The sequence below is a fragment of the Tiliqua scincoides genome, chromosome 4 (genome assembly GCF_035046505.1).
Source record: "Tiliqua scincoides isolate rTilSci1 chromosome 4, rTilSci1.hap2, whole genome shotgun sequence".
NCBI classification, from domain to species: Eukaryota; Metazoa; Chordata; class Lepidosauria; order Squamata; family Scincidae; genus Tiliqua; species Tiliqua scincoides.
The window spans coordinates 49,534,015-49,549,201 of NC_089824.1; the positions used below are offsets into that span (position 1 = coordinate 49,534,015).

The window sequence follows — 15,187 nt, forward strand, 5'->3', positions numbered from 1 at the left end:
AAAGTTAAATAGGATTGGACCCTAAATCTATCATCTATCATCAAAATAATGTAGAATTGTGATTTTTTTCTTGCACTGTCACTGACTCCTAATATGTTTCTGTTAAATCATGTATGTATTTTACTATCTCTGAGTATTAATCAAGTTTTATCGAAAAACGTACATGCTATGTGAGGCATGTGTCAAAATTATGTGAAAATTCTTTAAATTTTAACATGGAAATTAGTGAGGCAAAATGCAGCACTCATTGTTAGAAAAAACTAGATAGACAATGCTGATGCCAGGTTGTTGGGAGCACTGGGGCAAAACCCTACATTAAGCACCCCCATGGCCCATTAACACCCCAAGTTATATTCAAGGTTGATGCCAGGATTCACTGGTGCCCTGGAGTCCTTTCCCATGCATACTCCACCCTCCTGGTTTGTCCCATTAACTCACCCCCCCTCCTTATTTGGCCTTCCCCCAGCAGCCCTATACTGCTCTGGGCCAGGGTATCTTAGAGATCGCCTACTCCCGTACAATTTGGCTCGTCCTCTTAGGTCATCAGAGAAGGCTTTTTTACAAGTGCCGCCACCTAGGGAGGTACGTGGAGCGGCGGCAAGAAATAGGGCCTTCTCAGTAGTGGCACCAACACTATGGAATTCCCTTCCCCTTGACTTAAGAACTGCTCCCTCTCTTGTAACTTTTCAGCGAGGCCTGAAGACCCTTCTGCTTAGACAAGCCTTCTGAGTTCCTGGCCTTTTTAACATCTTTTTAACATCTGATTACAGGCCTGATCCTTTTCTAATTTGCTGCGCTATGCTCTTTTACCTGACTACTTTTTTTATCTGACTACTGTTTTTATGATTTTATCTGTTTTTAAATTTGTTTTAACCTTTGTTGTAAGCCACCTTGAGTCCCTTCGGGGAGAAAGGCGGGGTAAAAATAAAGTTAATAATAATAATATTTTGGGGCTAGAAGGCTCTCTACCTTTGAATAGTTGGTGGTCAGACAGGGGTAGTTACTCCCTCTCCCATACTGCAATGGTCCCTGATAGTGGGAATGCTGTCTGGGAGTGACTGGCTGCATTAGCCATTGGGGAGGGAAAGAAAGAGGGAGGAGGATGTTCCTATAACACTTCTTCCTTCCTTAGTGGCCAATAGGGGTTGTTCCCAGGGGTCCTGTAACTGTTGCAAAACATGTGACAGTCTAATAATCCATTTAAAGATGTAGAGTGACTCTATATGAGCTTAACACTATGTGTGAGTCATAGTAACTGTTTCACTGGTGTCCTTTTGATCTGCTGGCACCTACCTTGTGCTGGATAAAGCACAGGCCACTTGGCCTGCCTGTTCCAGTGCGAGTTAGGATTGGGCTGCCCATGACCTCTTCATGGGTAGGAACAGTCCTTAAGTCCTTCAGTTTAATCTATGTAGAGTTGTTGATTGTAAATTAACAGCCTATGCTAATTATTCATTTAATCAATTCAGTAGCAAATCATAGAATATTACTCCAGTTTCATAATCAGGCTTGCAGTGAGGGTACAATGGCACGAGTAGGGCTGTGTCAACCAACCACCTGATTTGTGGTAAGATAATGAGCAGAAGACAAATGCATCCCAATTTTCAAATTAAAAGAAACATGCAACTGTTTGAGATGAAAACATAGTTGAGATGCTTTATAGTGAACTGGTTCCTTCATTTTATTCATCATGAAATAATTACATTATATGGAATGACATACAAACTTAACCTTCTTTAACTTTAAAACTTATAAAAGTCTTGCAATGCTACATATGTAAAATATTAAAATAATTTTTTTCATTTTAATTTTATCAGGGTCTTAGTAAAACCCTATTATGAACAAAAGGAACTTAGGTGCTTGATACATTCACAGCACAATCCTAAGTGCTGGCTCTGCCAAGTTTAGCAGCTGCCACGCAAATCTAGAGGCAGGAACTCGAGGCCGGTGATTTGAATCCGAGTTGCAAAATTCAGTGTTTTTCGCTGACTCATGGAGACCCGAGTCTCACTTGACTCAGCACTGATTCCCCACACATGCACATTGGAGTCCATCTATCTCTGGTGTGCTTGCTTACTTTTTTTGTGGTGTGAAAGACCTCTTGGGACCCTCATTCAGACCAGGTGAGCAGCAGGGAAGTTCCAGCCAGGAAGCAGGGAAGGGTTAATGTTTTCCTTTTGCATCAGGCAGGAGGGTGGGAGGCAGGAGCCAGCTCCATTGTCCATCTCTAACTGAACCAATGGTTATCGGACCAAAGACAGTCTGTTTTTTTCCTTTGGTTGAGGTAGGGCAGAAAGGGGAGCCCAAGGGGGTTCTTTCCTTTGGATTGACTGGAGAAGCCTGGGGGACAGGGGGGGTAGGGAAGTTGGTGGGGAGAGGTGATTTGAAGCGCTCACACTTTCCAATGCATGGCTCCATTGTTACTTGGGAGGAGGAAGCCTCATTGAATGACCAGCTACAATGGGACTACTTCTGAGTAGAGCTGCAAAGATTAGGTTGTCTTGGTAAGGATTGCAGCTGCTGCACATGACCCTCCTCCCTCTTGTCTCTTCTGTCCCCACTCTCTTACAGCCCCTCCCACCTTGTTTACAGATGGGATGGGGACATCAGGAGAATGTTTGAAGAGAACTCACACACACACATTCCCACCACCAGCCCCTTTTATTTCCACTGCTGACTTTTTAAAGGGAACTACTTGAGTCTTTTTGAATTGCAAAAACGCTCTGGGCGACTTGGAAAGTTTTTGAGTTGAGTCATAGGGGTGGAGGCCCGTGACTCGACCCAAGTCAAGCTGCACTTGACTTGCCCATCCCTGCCCAGAGGTGTCACGAATGTGCCATAAAGCATGTTTGTGACTACTCAAGAGCCAGCAGTGCCAGCGGGAAGGCCTGTGCCGGCCGGCCGGTGCTGCATCCAGACCCCCAGCCCCTGGCAGATGTAAGAGGCAGAGGCTTGGGGAAGGCGGCATGGAGGTAGAGAGGGGGCATTTCAGGGAAGGGAAACAGGGGGGCAGATCAGACCGAGGAGGGGGAGTGGAATTGGAGGAGGAGGAGGAGGCCTCTGCCATATCCTATCCTCCCTCCCAGGCCTGAATCCCCTACACAGAGCAGCTTGGACCTGCACCAGCAGTTTAGCTGGCATAGATCTAGATCTAAGTCGCCCCACTGGGCAGGCTGGAGCATTACTCAGGGTAAAGGGAAAATATTCCCGTACCACGAGGAGACCTCCAGCCTGCTCCTTACCTGCACTGGATACAGTGTGGACCACTTGGCCCAGCTGCACCAGTACAGATTGGGATTGGGCTGCCGCTCACTCCTATGAGCGGTGGCTGTATGAAGCAAGGTTACTGCCCAGCCTGTCAAATGCCTCTAGCATTCTGGTCTGCCAGGCTGACCTATGGGCTATATAGCACTTCTGTAATTCAGCAGCTCTCCGAGAGGGTGAATAAGCAATTTGGGTACAAAAGCTATGTAATTGGGGAAAAAAGTATGTTACCAAAGGACACACTTTGGTAACACACTTTTGTATGTATGTGACTCATGTATGCAAATAGCGACCAACCAAGCAAAACAATAGCATAAGAATAATCCTTTCTTGATAGAAATAGAAGCAACCCAGGGAGAGTTTGAGGCCACATCTTTGCCAGCAGCAGTGGTAAATAAGAGCTCAGGAATACTTTTAGTCCAAGCAGTTAGAAGCAATGGATGAAGAAGTAGTGATTATTAACAATTTGTTCTGCTATTCATACTAATTGTATAATGTAAAAGGATACAAGAACACACTAACAATGCAATCCAGTGAAAAGTCTCATTGTTTTCTGTTAGATTTATACCATATAAGCAAGCATAAAATTGCAGTATAAGATTGCATTGCATTTAAAGCATTTTTAGAAAAATCAATCTCATGTTTGAGTAATCCATATGCTGGACATTGAAAAATAGGAATCTTATGTGTTGGGTGCAAAACACATGTGCCATGAAGCGAACGGACTGGTTGGGCATTACATGAATGAGCCTCAGGCTTCTATGCCCCCTCTTCATGCCCCAATTCTTTCCTTGACTTGTAGTTTCAAATTAACTGTAGCTTGTCACTACATCTACATAAACTAGGATTAACGCTTGCCCTCCAAGTGAGAATTGGAAACCAGATTCAAATTGTTATTTTTGATTCTAGTTTTAAGAATTAAAATTTTGAGAATTAAAATTGGCATGCTGTACCAGTTCAAGTATATTAAGAAACCAAGAAGTCAGAGAGGGGACCTTAACCAAACAAAGAGGTGGAGGATGAATTGCTTGAGCTTGGAATCAATTGGTGTTATGTGTGAACTGAGTCAATGTGAATTCTGGTTTCCCATTATGTGGCAGAAGACAAATACAGATTTCTGCAACCATTCTCACTTTATGCTGCATACACGTTTCACAACGTGAATTCCATATAAGTGTTGGACAAAAAGTTGTGTGAAATGGTCTTTCTTGTGAGTGCCCTAGATGACGTATACTGCTCTGGAGCTATGATTGAAACGACTGTGGAGAAATAGGAAAACCGCTTGGGAGAGGAATCTGAATGTTTACATGAGTTGTAAGTGTGCTGTCATGTCAAAGATGCTGTGCCTGTAGGGCAGTTTGTGGTAAAATAGATGACTGGTAATGGATGCTGCAAGTGACAGGTAAGCTGAACTGATATTGGTTGTATGACAGTTATCCCAGCATCTAGCAATTTACCTGCTCTGTTTAACAGCAGAGCTTCTCTATTTGTGCAGCCAAAGTCTGAGTAACCTGCTTGCTTTTGCTGTTATTAATCAAGTGCCTTTATCAAAATTACATTTGACAGATTCAGAATTATTTAATAGTAAACCTGATTCTTATGGAAACAAAAAGGCTTCAATTTTGTGGATACAGTCATTTGCATTCTCTCCTAATCTTCTGCAGTCATGCAAAGCTGAAGCCCATTTAATTTCAACCTACATGCTTTTTTTCCTGGTTTCCAGTTAATTACATATTTTGAAATCCCCTACCATTACATTTCTGTCATTTAGTTGTTCTTCCCAAGAGCTCTTTAACTTTTTTTTTTTTACGATATTTGTAGTATTTGCACATGGAGAAAATGAAAGCTGTAGAGTTTATGCTTCCTGGTTTTGAACAATAACATCAAAAAACCACATGTGGATCAAGAAGCAATGTGCTTCAGCTGTTCTACATACAGTATTACAGTCATCATGTGAAAGCTGCTCTATTGCTACGTGTGTTTTACCCACCTGTTCAGCTCACTGCACGTTTGGGATGTTTTCTCTATACCAGCACAAGTGTTAAAAAATAAAGTTTTATGCAGTACTAGCATGGAGAAAGGAACTCCAATTGCATTATGAGCTGGTCCACATCATCACCTTATCAGGTGATAAAAATCATTATGTTGATTGATTTAAAGTGGTTTACCCATAGCAGAAGTACATGCACACATTTCCTTCATTCACATTCTTTTTTAAACCCTTGACTAGTTCAACATCCTAACCTAAACTGGTGCTCCGCCCCTGAAGCTAGGTTCCACCATTTCTTCATTTTTTTAAAACTTGCAATAAATCGCATGTCTCATATATTTTGATTTTCCATATTATAGACATGCACATTTTTCACTATTAACCATTACAGCATGAATAAATCCATTCACCAAATTATACAGAAGTAATATATGCAAGAATTTGGCCACATTTAAGCTTGAAAACTTTGTCAATGATAATGCATTCACACTTCTAGTATTTTAAATAATTTATAAAAATAAAGCAAAAGCTTTATTGATATGGAAAGTTTTATTGGCATTGGAAAGCTGATATGTACAATATGTACAATGAAAACTTTAACAATACAGGCATGCCCCCGTATCCGCGGGGGCTCCATTTCAGAACCCCCTGCGGTGACTGAAATCATAGATATGGGTGAACACTGCCTCCCTCCTACCCTCTGGAGCCAAGGGGAGCTCTTTTGCTGGTCAGTTCTTTTGCTGGCATGTGTTTGGCAAAAGGGGGATATCAGGCCTGAGATGGGGAGATAGGAATCAGCAGGCAGCACTGCTGCTAAAATCCCACCTTTGATCAGCTCTGGTCCCGGATGATTCTGATCCACCCCACTGCCACCTGTTGGACAGCTGTTCTGTGGGGCACTGCTGGTAGTGTGTGGCCTTGCACAGTGTTGCACAGGCAGTGTTCCACAGACCAGCGAAGAGATTGTTGTGATGACAGACCATGCAGTATACTGGTGGACCTCAGGATCTGCCCATGTACTGCGCAGACAGAATTGAGCTGTAAATCTTATTGTATTCAGTGGCACTTACCTCTGTTTAGGATTGGTCTGTTAGCCACTACACTACACCAATTCTATGATAAGTAACCATAGTACAGGGTGACCCAAAAAAAACAGAACCTACAAATCTTTGAATAAAACTGTCAATTTCAATTTTTCATCTTTTTTCTTTCAGGGTATACAAGTCGACTTTGTGCATGAAATATTGGAATAATAATCTTCCCCAATATGTCTTGGTTTGAGTCCAGTAAGTTTCTTGAAATTTACTGGACCTTTGTAGGATTTAATAAAATTTTTATGGGTTCTGTTTTTTTTGGGGGGGTCACCCTGTACCTAGATATCGTATGTCTGCAATTGTACAAAACTATTATAATTGTGACCTATAATACATAATCTGATAGTTTTCATGTCTTGAGGTGCTGAATAAATGCTTCCTAGCCATATGCTATGCATATCCCATAAGTGACAGTGTGTATGTGTGCGTGCGTGTGCGTGTGCGTGTGCGTGCGTGCACACACACACACACACACACACACACACACACAGAGTAAAAAATGGGAAATAGAACAGTTTGAGAGATTTATAGTAAATTATTAAATATTACTTTTCTTTTTTGTTATTATCCTAGAATGGGAATCGGCCACTGGAAGGTACAGGTTGCTTAGGGGAGTACCATTTGGTCCTCAGTACCAACCTAGAGGCAAGAAGCTGAATGAAGGCAGTGGTAGCTATGACTATGGGCCTTACTGACACTCCATTCGAGAGTGTCCTGATCCACCACCTTCTATTCTCTCCTCAGATTGTCTCTCATTCAAAACTAGTTTATAGAGGGACTTTGAGAACATGTTTGCAGTATGTTTATCTACTCTACGTGTAATATCAGTAGTTTGGTCTATAAACATCACGGCAAAAATATATCCTCTTTTTCTGGCTAATCAGTACTATAGCATGCTTAACCTCATTCACTTTCCAGTCTTTGTCGAAGAGTAGACAGAGCTGTTTGGAAATGTATTTGGGGCTATGTTATAGTTGCACAGTGAGCCACTTCTAAATGTGTGTATCTTGGAAAGCCATTGAGGGCGCAAGCAATGCTGCTACCCTGAGCACAGATGTGGAGAACAGGTCAATTTGGGGAAGTATTAATTATGCTTTAATAGAGAAAAAACACAATATGGCTTTTCAGGCGTCATTCCCACCGCAAGCCAGACTCCTATGGGGAGGGGTGAGTCTACTCAGAAACAGAGAGAGAAGCAAGCATAAACTTGTCTCCACATTTCTCTTCCACCAGTCTCTTATCTGATGACTAACACTACTTGCAAAATTCAGCAAGCACATCTTTCGTTCACTTGCTGTACAGCTGTGCCTGTTGTGTTGAGTGTAGGTGGAGAAATGTCACGGTAGATCTCTTTTTGTTACGTATCCATAGCAGAGACCAAACAGAATGATCCTGGGGTTGTTAGGCTGACTGAAATAAAGCAGGTAATGACAAGACAGTCCTAAAGGGACTCTGCAGTTCTGCTGGCTGCTTCTGTAATGAGCCAATATGCCAGGTTACGCTGAGGGTAGCTAGCCAAGGGTAACAATATTCAGAAAGGAAACTTCTCTAAATTTGGATCATACTCACGAAAATTGAGTGAAAATGTTCTGTCGTGGGCAAATTTAATGCAGGTATCTAAAATGTGAAATCAAGTTGCAGTGAATTAGAAGAGATATGTACCAATTTGGAGTCTTAGCTCTATTGTTTCCCATGCAAGATTACGATCTTCCTTGACTGCACTGAGGATCCAACAGGAATGCTCGATTAAAATAAATGAAGCATTCCTCCCAAAATCCAGGCTACTAATGAATCCCTAGGAATGCTCCATTAATTTTAATACAGCCAGACTCTGAATATTTATAAGTTCGGTGAAGAAATGTATAAAGGATCTTACTATGTTCAATCTTAATTTTTAGATATTATCTGGTTTAAACTGGTTGGCAGCATCCAGTCTAATTGTTCCTTGCTGCAAGCGGAATGTAGAACTTTATCAGAGGTGCGATGGATGGGTACCTGTCTGAGGCCTCTCCTTCTTCTGACCAGGATAAGAACATAAGAAGAGCCCTGCTGGATCAAGCCAAAGACTCATCTAGTTCAGCTTCCTGTATCTCACAGTGGCCCAGCAGATGCCTCAGGGAGCATTCAAGACAACAAGTTACTAGAATGCTGTTGCCACTCCCTTGATATTCAGAGTTAGGCTACCTCTAAAACCCAGAAGTTGCATATAACCCTGGCTAGTAACCTGTGGTAAACTTTTCGTCCATCAAATATCCAATCCCCTTTTAAAGACATTTAGGCCAGGTGTGATCATAACGTCCTGTGGCAAGGAGTCCCACAGACTGCTTACTTGCTGGGTAAAAAACCATTTCCTTTTGTCTGTTCTGAGTCCACCACCAATTTTAATGGATGTCCCTTCATTGCATTGTTTGAGAGGAAAAAGAACTTCCCTCTATCCACCCAATGCATAATTTTATAAGTTTCAGTCATGTCCCTGCTCAAGTGCCTTCTTTCTAGATTGAAAACATTGTAGCCTTTTCAAATAATGGAATTGCCCCAGTGCACTAATCATTTTGGTCACCCTCTTCTGCACCTTTTTGTCCCACTATATCCTTTTTGAGATGTGGTGATCAGAACTGGACACAATATCCAGATGTGGCCTTACCATTGGTACAATGGCATAATTGTATGGTAATTGCTTGCTGAGGTATCACTTGCTTGTAATTGTTTCTCTGTTGGAGTCAGTGTATGGCTCACATCTCCCTTCCTCCTGATCACAGCTAATTCAGGAATGATGGACAGGACTGTCAACATTCCTGGTGAATGCTGGCAATCTCCAGTTTGTGGTTTTCATTGTAAGATAGTATATATGGAGAGAGAGTGGGGGAGAATTTGGGAGCATAGATGCCAGTGTAGATCACAAAGTACAGGTGTAATATGCTCTGTCCAACAGGTGCCCATAAGCAACTTGGCTGTTGCATATTACATGAGCTGAAACTTCTGGACATTCAAGGCAGTTCCAAGTAAAGTGTATGCAAGTAGATAAATGTTAGATAAATAAGGTTGCAATCCTAACGCCTTATGTCAGTACTTTCCAGCACTGGCATAGTGGTGCCAATGGGACATGTGCTTCATCTTGCAGTTGGGTGTCACTCAAAGAGATCTCTTCAAAGTAAAGGAATGTTTGTTCTCTTACTTTGGAGCTGCATTATGCTTATGTCAGTGCTTTCCAGCACTGACATAAGGGGTTACGATGGGGCCCCAAGATGTTGCTAAAGTGTGAATTTAACTTCTAACTAACTAACCCATTTGCTACCCAGTGCAAATAAGATTTTGTAGCCCCACCATGACATCAAATTTAACTAATTAAACTGGTGTCTTTTTAATGACACTTTTCAACAGCACAATTTTGTGTATCTACTCAGAAGTAAGTCCCACTGTGTTCAATGGGGCTTGCTTCCATGAAGGTGTTATAGGATTGCAACCTAAGAAGGCGGAAGAACTTCCCTTGGTGGAAGTCATTCTAGCCTCCTCGCTCATGGAGCCTCTGCTGCTGATCGGATCTTCCCGCTCTGTGGACACTTTGAGATCAGGTCCCCTAGGTGCCCTCCCCCGTCTGGGCAAAGTGCTCCAGAAACACCCCGAAGTGGGAAGTACCTTGTGAGGCTGTGAGGAAGAGGAGATCAGTAGTGGCAGCTCACAGTTCTGTGGGAGGGGAGGACCTCCAGAGACAGTTGAGGAGAAAGGCAGTCGCCTGCACAGACCTCAGCGGCACCTCTGCTTCCTCAAATGGCTGGCCTGCCTGCTAGCTAGGCTCCCTCCCAAAAAGCAGCTGGGCAGGCAGGCGGGCAGCACTCACTCACTTACTAACCCTTGGCATGGTGGGCAGCAGCAGGAAGAGTGCCTCCTCTGCCATCTCCACCCCTCTCCTGCTGGGAAGCACCAGGCCCACCAACTCAGCTGCTGTGGCCCCTGGGGAGGGAGAGAAGGAAACAAGGCGGGGAAGGCTGGACAGACAGAGCCTCTCCTTATGTCCCGAGGTGGCACGTGTGACTAAAAGCCAAATCCTATGCATGTCTACTCAGAAGTAAGTCCCATTATAATCCATCAGACTTACTCCCAGGAAAGTGTGGCTAGGATTGGGTTCTTAATTCAACTGTTTGCAGGGCCTGCAGCCAAATGTCAGTTGCGCACGGAGTACAGCTAGACTTGCCTCTCCTCCAGCAGCACCCAACAAGCTGTTTCGGTTGCATTGCTTTTACAAGTGGCACGACTTGACTGGACTGCTAGTTGTGTGCTGCCGGCTGTGGGGGGGACGGACAACAGTTTAGTACGTTGCTGTGTACGTGCGCAACTTACATTTGACTGCTGACAGAGCCTGCAGCCGAATGTAATATGCATGCGCATCGCAGCAACAGTGGCGGACCACTGTTCCCCCCACCAGTAGCCTTGTGTGCCTGGCAGGGCGACTGTTGCTTCCCCCCCCAGCCTGTAGCCTAGTGCACTTGATACCCCTGCACCCACTTAGCTATGCCACTGATTCCTAGAGAACCTGGAAAAGGAGCTGAACTCTGAAGAATGACAACACTAGTAATTTTGTAATTCTTACAAAATTTTAACAAAACATTCCCAGAAGGCAAAAACAGGGGCAAAATGATAATGACTTTCCAGGGATATGTACCAGAATATAGGAATTTGTCTCTCACACACAGGGTATATGGAGCAAATCTGGAAAATACACAGTTTTGGGAAACTCACTTGAGTAGCATAATGCCTTGCTGAAAAATAGCAACAGCACAATCCTAATTTGTGCTGGAACAGGGAGGTTGGCATGCCTGCCCCATATCCAACACAAGTTTTGGGCTGGAAGCTGCTTGGCCTGGGGCAAGAGGAATTGTTTCCCCTTAACCCGGAGAGAGCCTAAAGAGGTGGTGCAGATTCAAACAGCCCAGAGCTAGCTTGGGCTGCCCAGGAACAGGGTCAGGATTTGGCATAACTGCCAGGTCCTGGCCCCCACTTCCCCACCACCTGCCCACAGTCCTGCCTGCCTCCCTCCTGCCCTCCCCATGCCCCCTGACCCCCCCCGGCCTGAAAAGACAAGCACATACTGACCCATCCACTGGTACAGCGGGCCCAATCAGGCCCCTGGAGGCCAGCGCATGTCCGTACGCCGGCCTCCCAACTCTTAAGTTGGCGCAAAAATGCTCTGTGGAGTTGCGTCAGCCCAGGGCACCTTTTGGATTGCACCCCAAAGTCATAAACAAAAATGAAGCACCTTTGAATGCCCTTATTTGGTAAGCAGACAGATTAAATTTCCATTTTTTGAAATTCTGTGTAGTATTCAGTACCCGCTTTCATTGTACTTTCAGAAAAAGATGTCACGTGCCTTATTCAGAAATATAATTATCAGTCCTGCTAAATAATTCTCAATCAGCTTATATAATGATTCCTGTGTTTTGTTTTTCATTTCAGATTTCAGAGACCTATGCCTTTCTACCAAGAGAAGCAGTGACTCGATTTCTAATGAGCTGCTCAGAGTGCCAGAAAAGAATGCATTTAAACCCGGACGGAGCAGATCATAAAGGTAGCTTTCATGTTAAGTAGTGGGATGTATAGTAATTTCATTCATAAGCCCATTTATATTTTCCTGGTTTGTGAAGTCTCATAAAAAAAATTATACACTAGAATGGTTCAACAAGTTTTATAATCTCCTTTACCTAATTCAGAATGTAGTGGGTCTTCTGCATTCTCTGAAAGGAATGTATCTAATACTGAGTTCCTCCTGAAAAGGTAATTTATCCAAGGGAAATTCCCTCCCCCTTTTATACGTAGGCGTTTGGGTTCTCTTTTTTAGGAGAAAAAGCCAAGAAAGAAATATTTGAAATACATTGTTCACTTAAAAGGAGGTAGCTTCCATGAACAGTAACCAATTTTTAATATATAAAAACTTACAATATTTTTTCTTTAAAGATATGCATGTACTCTACTTTCTATCAGTGTAGCATGAAGCAGAAACTTAGAGTGCCAAAGATAATACATTATAATTAAGACTAGTTTAAAAGCATAGGAGGCCTGTGTGGTTGTTGGCAACCTTCAGTCTCGGAAGACTATGGTATCGCGTTCTGGATGGTGATTCTGGCACGGCGTCTAGTGTGGCTGAAAAGGCCGATTCGGGAGTGACAATCCCTTCCACACTGGGAGCAAGTGTAGTGTGTCCCTGGTCTGTCTCCCTGGCTATGGGACTTCCTTCTTTGCCTCTTTGCCTCAGACTGTTGGCCAAGTGTCTCTTCAAACTGGGAAAGGCCATGCTGCACAGCCTGCCTCCAAGCAGGCCGCTCAGAGGCCAGGGTTTCCCACCTGTTGAGGTCCACTCCTACAGATCCCTCTTGCAGATGTCCTTGTATCACAGCCTATGCTGACTGAAATCATATTCTGAGGCCAAGTGTACCTATGATGTGATGACATCCATGCACAAGTAGTCATAGTTGCCACCATATTCCCATTAAAATTGAATTTGGGGGTTCCTCTTCAAGTGTGGTGTCTGAGAAAGCCCAAAGCATCTTGATGAAATGACAGTTTTTCTCAGAAGGGTTTCACACATCCTTATGACAAAGCATTTTTGGCTCTCCCACTCCCTCATAAGAACATAAGAACAGCCCCACTGGATCAGGCCATAGGCCCATCTAGTCCAGCTTCCTGTATCTCACAGCGGCCCACCAAATGCCCCAAGGAGCACACCAGATAACAAGAGACCTGTATCCTGGTGCCCTCCCTTGCATCTGGCATTCTGACATAACCCATTTCTAAAATCAGGAGGTTGCGCATACACATCATGGCTTGTAACCCATAATGGATTTTTCCTCAAGAAACTTGTCCAATCCCCTTTTAAAGGCGTCCAGGCTAGACGCTATCACCACATCCTGTGGCAAGGAGTTCCACAGACCGACCACACGCTGAGTAAAGAAATATTTTCTTTTGTCTGTTCTAACTCTCCCAATACTCAATTTTAGTGGCTGTCCCCTGGTTCTGGTGTTATGCGAGAGTGTAAAGAGCATCTCCCTATCCACTCTGTCCATCCCCTGCATAATTTTGTATGTCTCAATCATGTCCCCCCTCAGGCGTCTCTTTTCTAGGCTGAAGAGGCCCAAACGCCGTAGCCTTTCCTCATAAGGAAAGTGCCCCAGCCCCGTAATCATCTTAGTTGCTCTCTTTTGCACCTTTTCCATTTCCACTATGTCTTTTTTGAGATGCGGCGACCAGAACTGGACACAATACTCCAGGTGTGGCCTTACCATAGATTTATACAACGGCATTATAATACTAGCCGTTTTGTTCTCAGTACCCTTCCTAATGATCCCAAGCATAGAACTGGCCTTCTTCACTGCCGCCGCACATTGGGTCGACACTTTCATCGACCTGTCCACCACCACCCCAAGATCTCTCTCCTGATCTGTCACAGACAGTTCAGAACCCATCAGCCTATATATAAGTTTTGATTTTTTGCCCCAATGTGCATGACTTTACACTTACTGACACTGAAGCGCATCTGCCATTTTGCTGCCCATTCTGCCAGTCTGGAGAGATCCTTCTGGAGCTCCTCACAATCACTTCTGGTCTTCACCACTCGGAAAAGTTTGGTGTCGTCTGCAAACTTAGCCACTTCACTGCTCAACCCTGTCTCCAGGTCATTTATGAAGAGGTTGAAAAGCACCGGTCCCAGGACAGATCCTTGGGGCACACCGCTTTTCACCTCTCTCCATTGTGAAAATTGCCCATTGACACCCACTCTCTGCTTCCTGGCCTCCAACCAGTTCTCAATCCATGAGAGGACCTGTCCTCTAATTCCCTGACTGTGGAGTTTTTTCAGTAGCCTTTGATGAGGGACCGTGTCAAACGCCTTCTGAAAGTCCAGATATATAATGTCCACGGGTTCTCCCACATCCACATGCCTGTTGACCTTGTCAAAGAATTCTATAAGGTTTGTGAGGCAAGACTTACCCTTACAGAAGCCATGCTGACTCTCCCTCAGCAAGGCCTGTTCATCTATGTGTTTTAAGATCCTATCTTTGATGATCCTATCTTTGATGATCCCTCCTATTTCACCCCTTGTGAGATGTTCTTTCTAGCATACTTAGGGAAACCATAACATATTACAATGAAACAAAATATTGCTTTAGTAAATTTATGCAAATGATCCCAATGCAGGTTGTCTCCCCATGGAAGTTGTTAAGCTGCAGTTCAAGAATCACACTCAGAGCCAGAACTGCCATATATAATCCATTTGTAATTTGCCTGTGGAAAACTTTATAGCTACAGGTCGTGCCTTGTTATCCACTGATCTGACTCACCACTGATACCGAGGTCCACCTTTAAATGCCTTGTAATAAGGAAAAAAGCACTAAAATCCAATTTCCTACCTTTGCACTATTAAATAATTATAATCTCATTCCATTAGATTCCATTATTTACCCCATCTAGTGGCTGAATTCAGTATAGCATCTCTACCAATGCACTCTGGGGCGAAAATGGAGGAACAAGAAACCTGGAAGCGGGTGTTTAAAGCTATTTTTCCACTGATTTGGTATCCACTGATTTATTTTTTTTTGTCCACTGGGGGTTCCAGAAGGGAACTCCAGTGGATAACGAGGCATGACCTGTATCAAACTATGTGCAAGAAATATTTACCTTTACATTATCTTACAGATAACGGAAAGCCCCCAACTTTGGTGACCAGCATGATTGATTACAATATGCCAATCACTATGGCTTATATGAAGCACATGAAGCTGCAGCTACTCAATTCCCAACAAGATGAGGTAAATATCAGATTGGTATTTATAATAACATTACAGTATTATAA

At 43.5% G+C, this 15,187-nt stretch overlaps 1 protein-coding gene across 4 annotated transcripts in view; it reads left to right on the forward strand.

The window, feature by feature from the left end:
* NOL4 (nucleolar protein 4) overlaps positions 1-15,187 on the forward strand; it is a 191,252-nt gene that overhangs the window by 59,356 nt on the left and 116,709 nt on the right. For all 4 annotated transcript variants that reach the window (XM_066625199.1, XM_066625200.1, XM_066625201.1 and 1 more), the window contains exons 3-4: positions 11,800-11,911; positions 15,031-15,143. In XM_066625199.1, the coding sequence (XP_066481296.1) occupies positions 11,800-11,911; positions 15,031-15,143 (225 nt within the window). The remainder of the gene's footprint in view (positions 1-11,799; positions 11,912-15,030; positions 15,144-15,187) is intronic.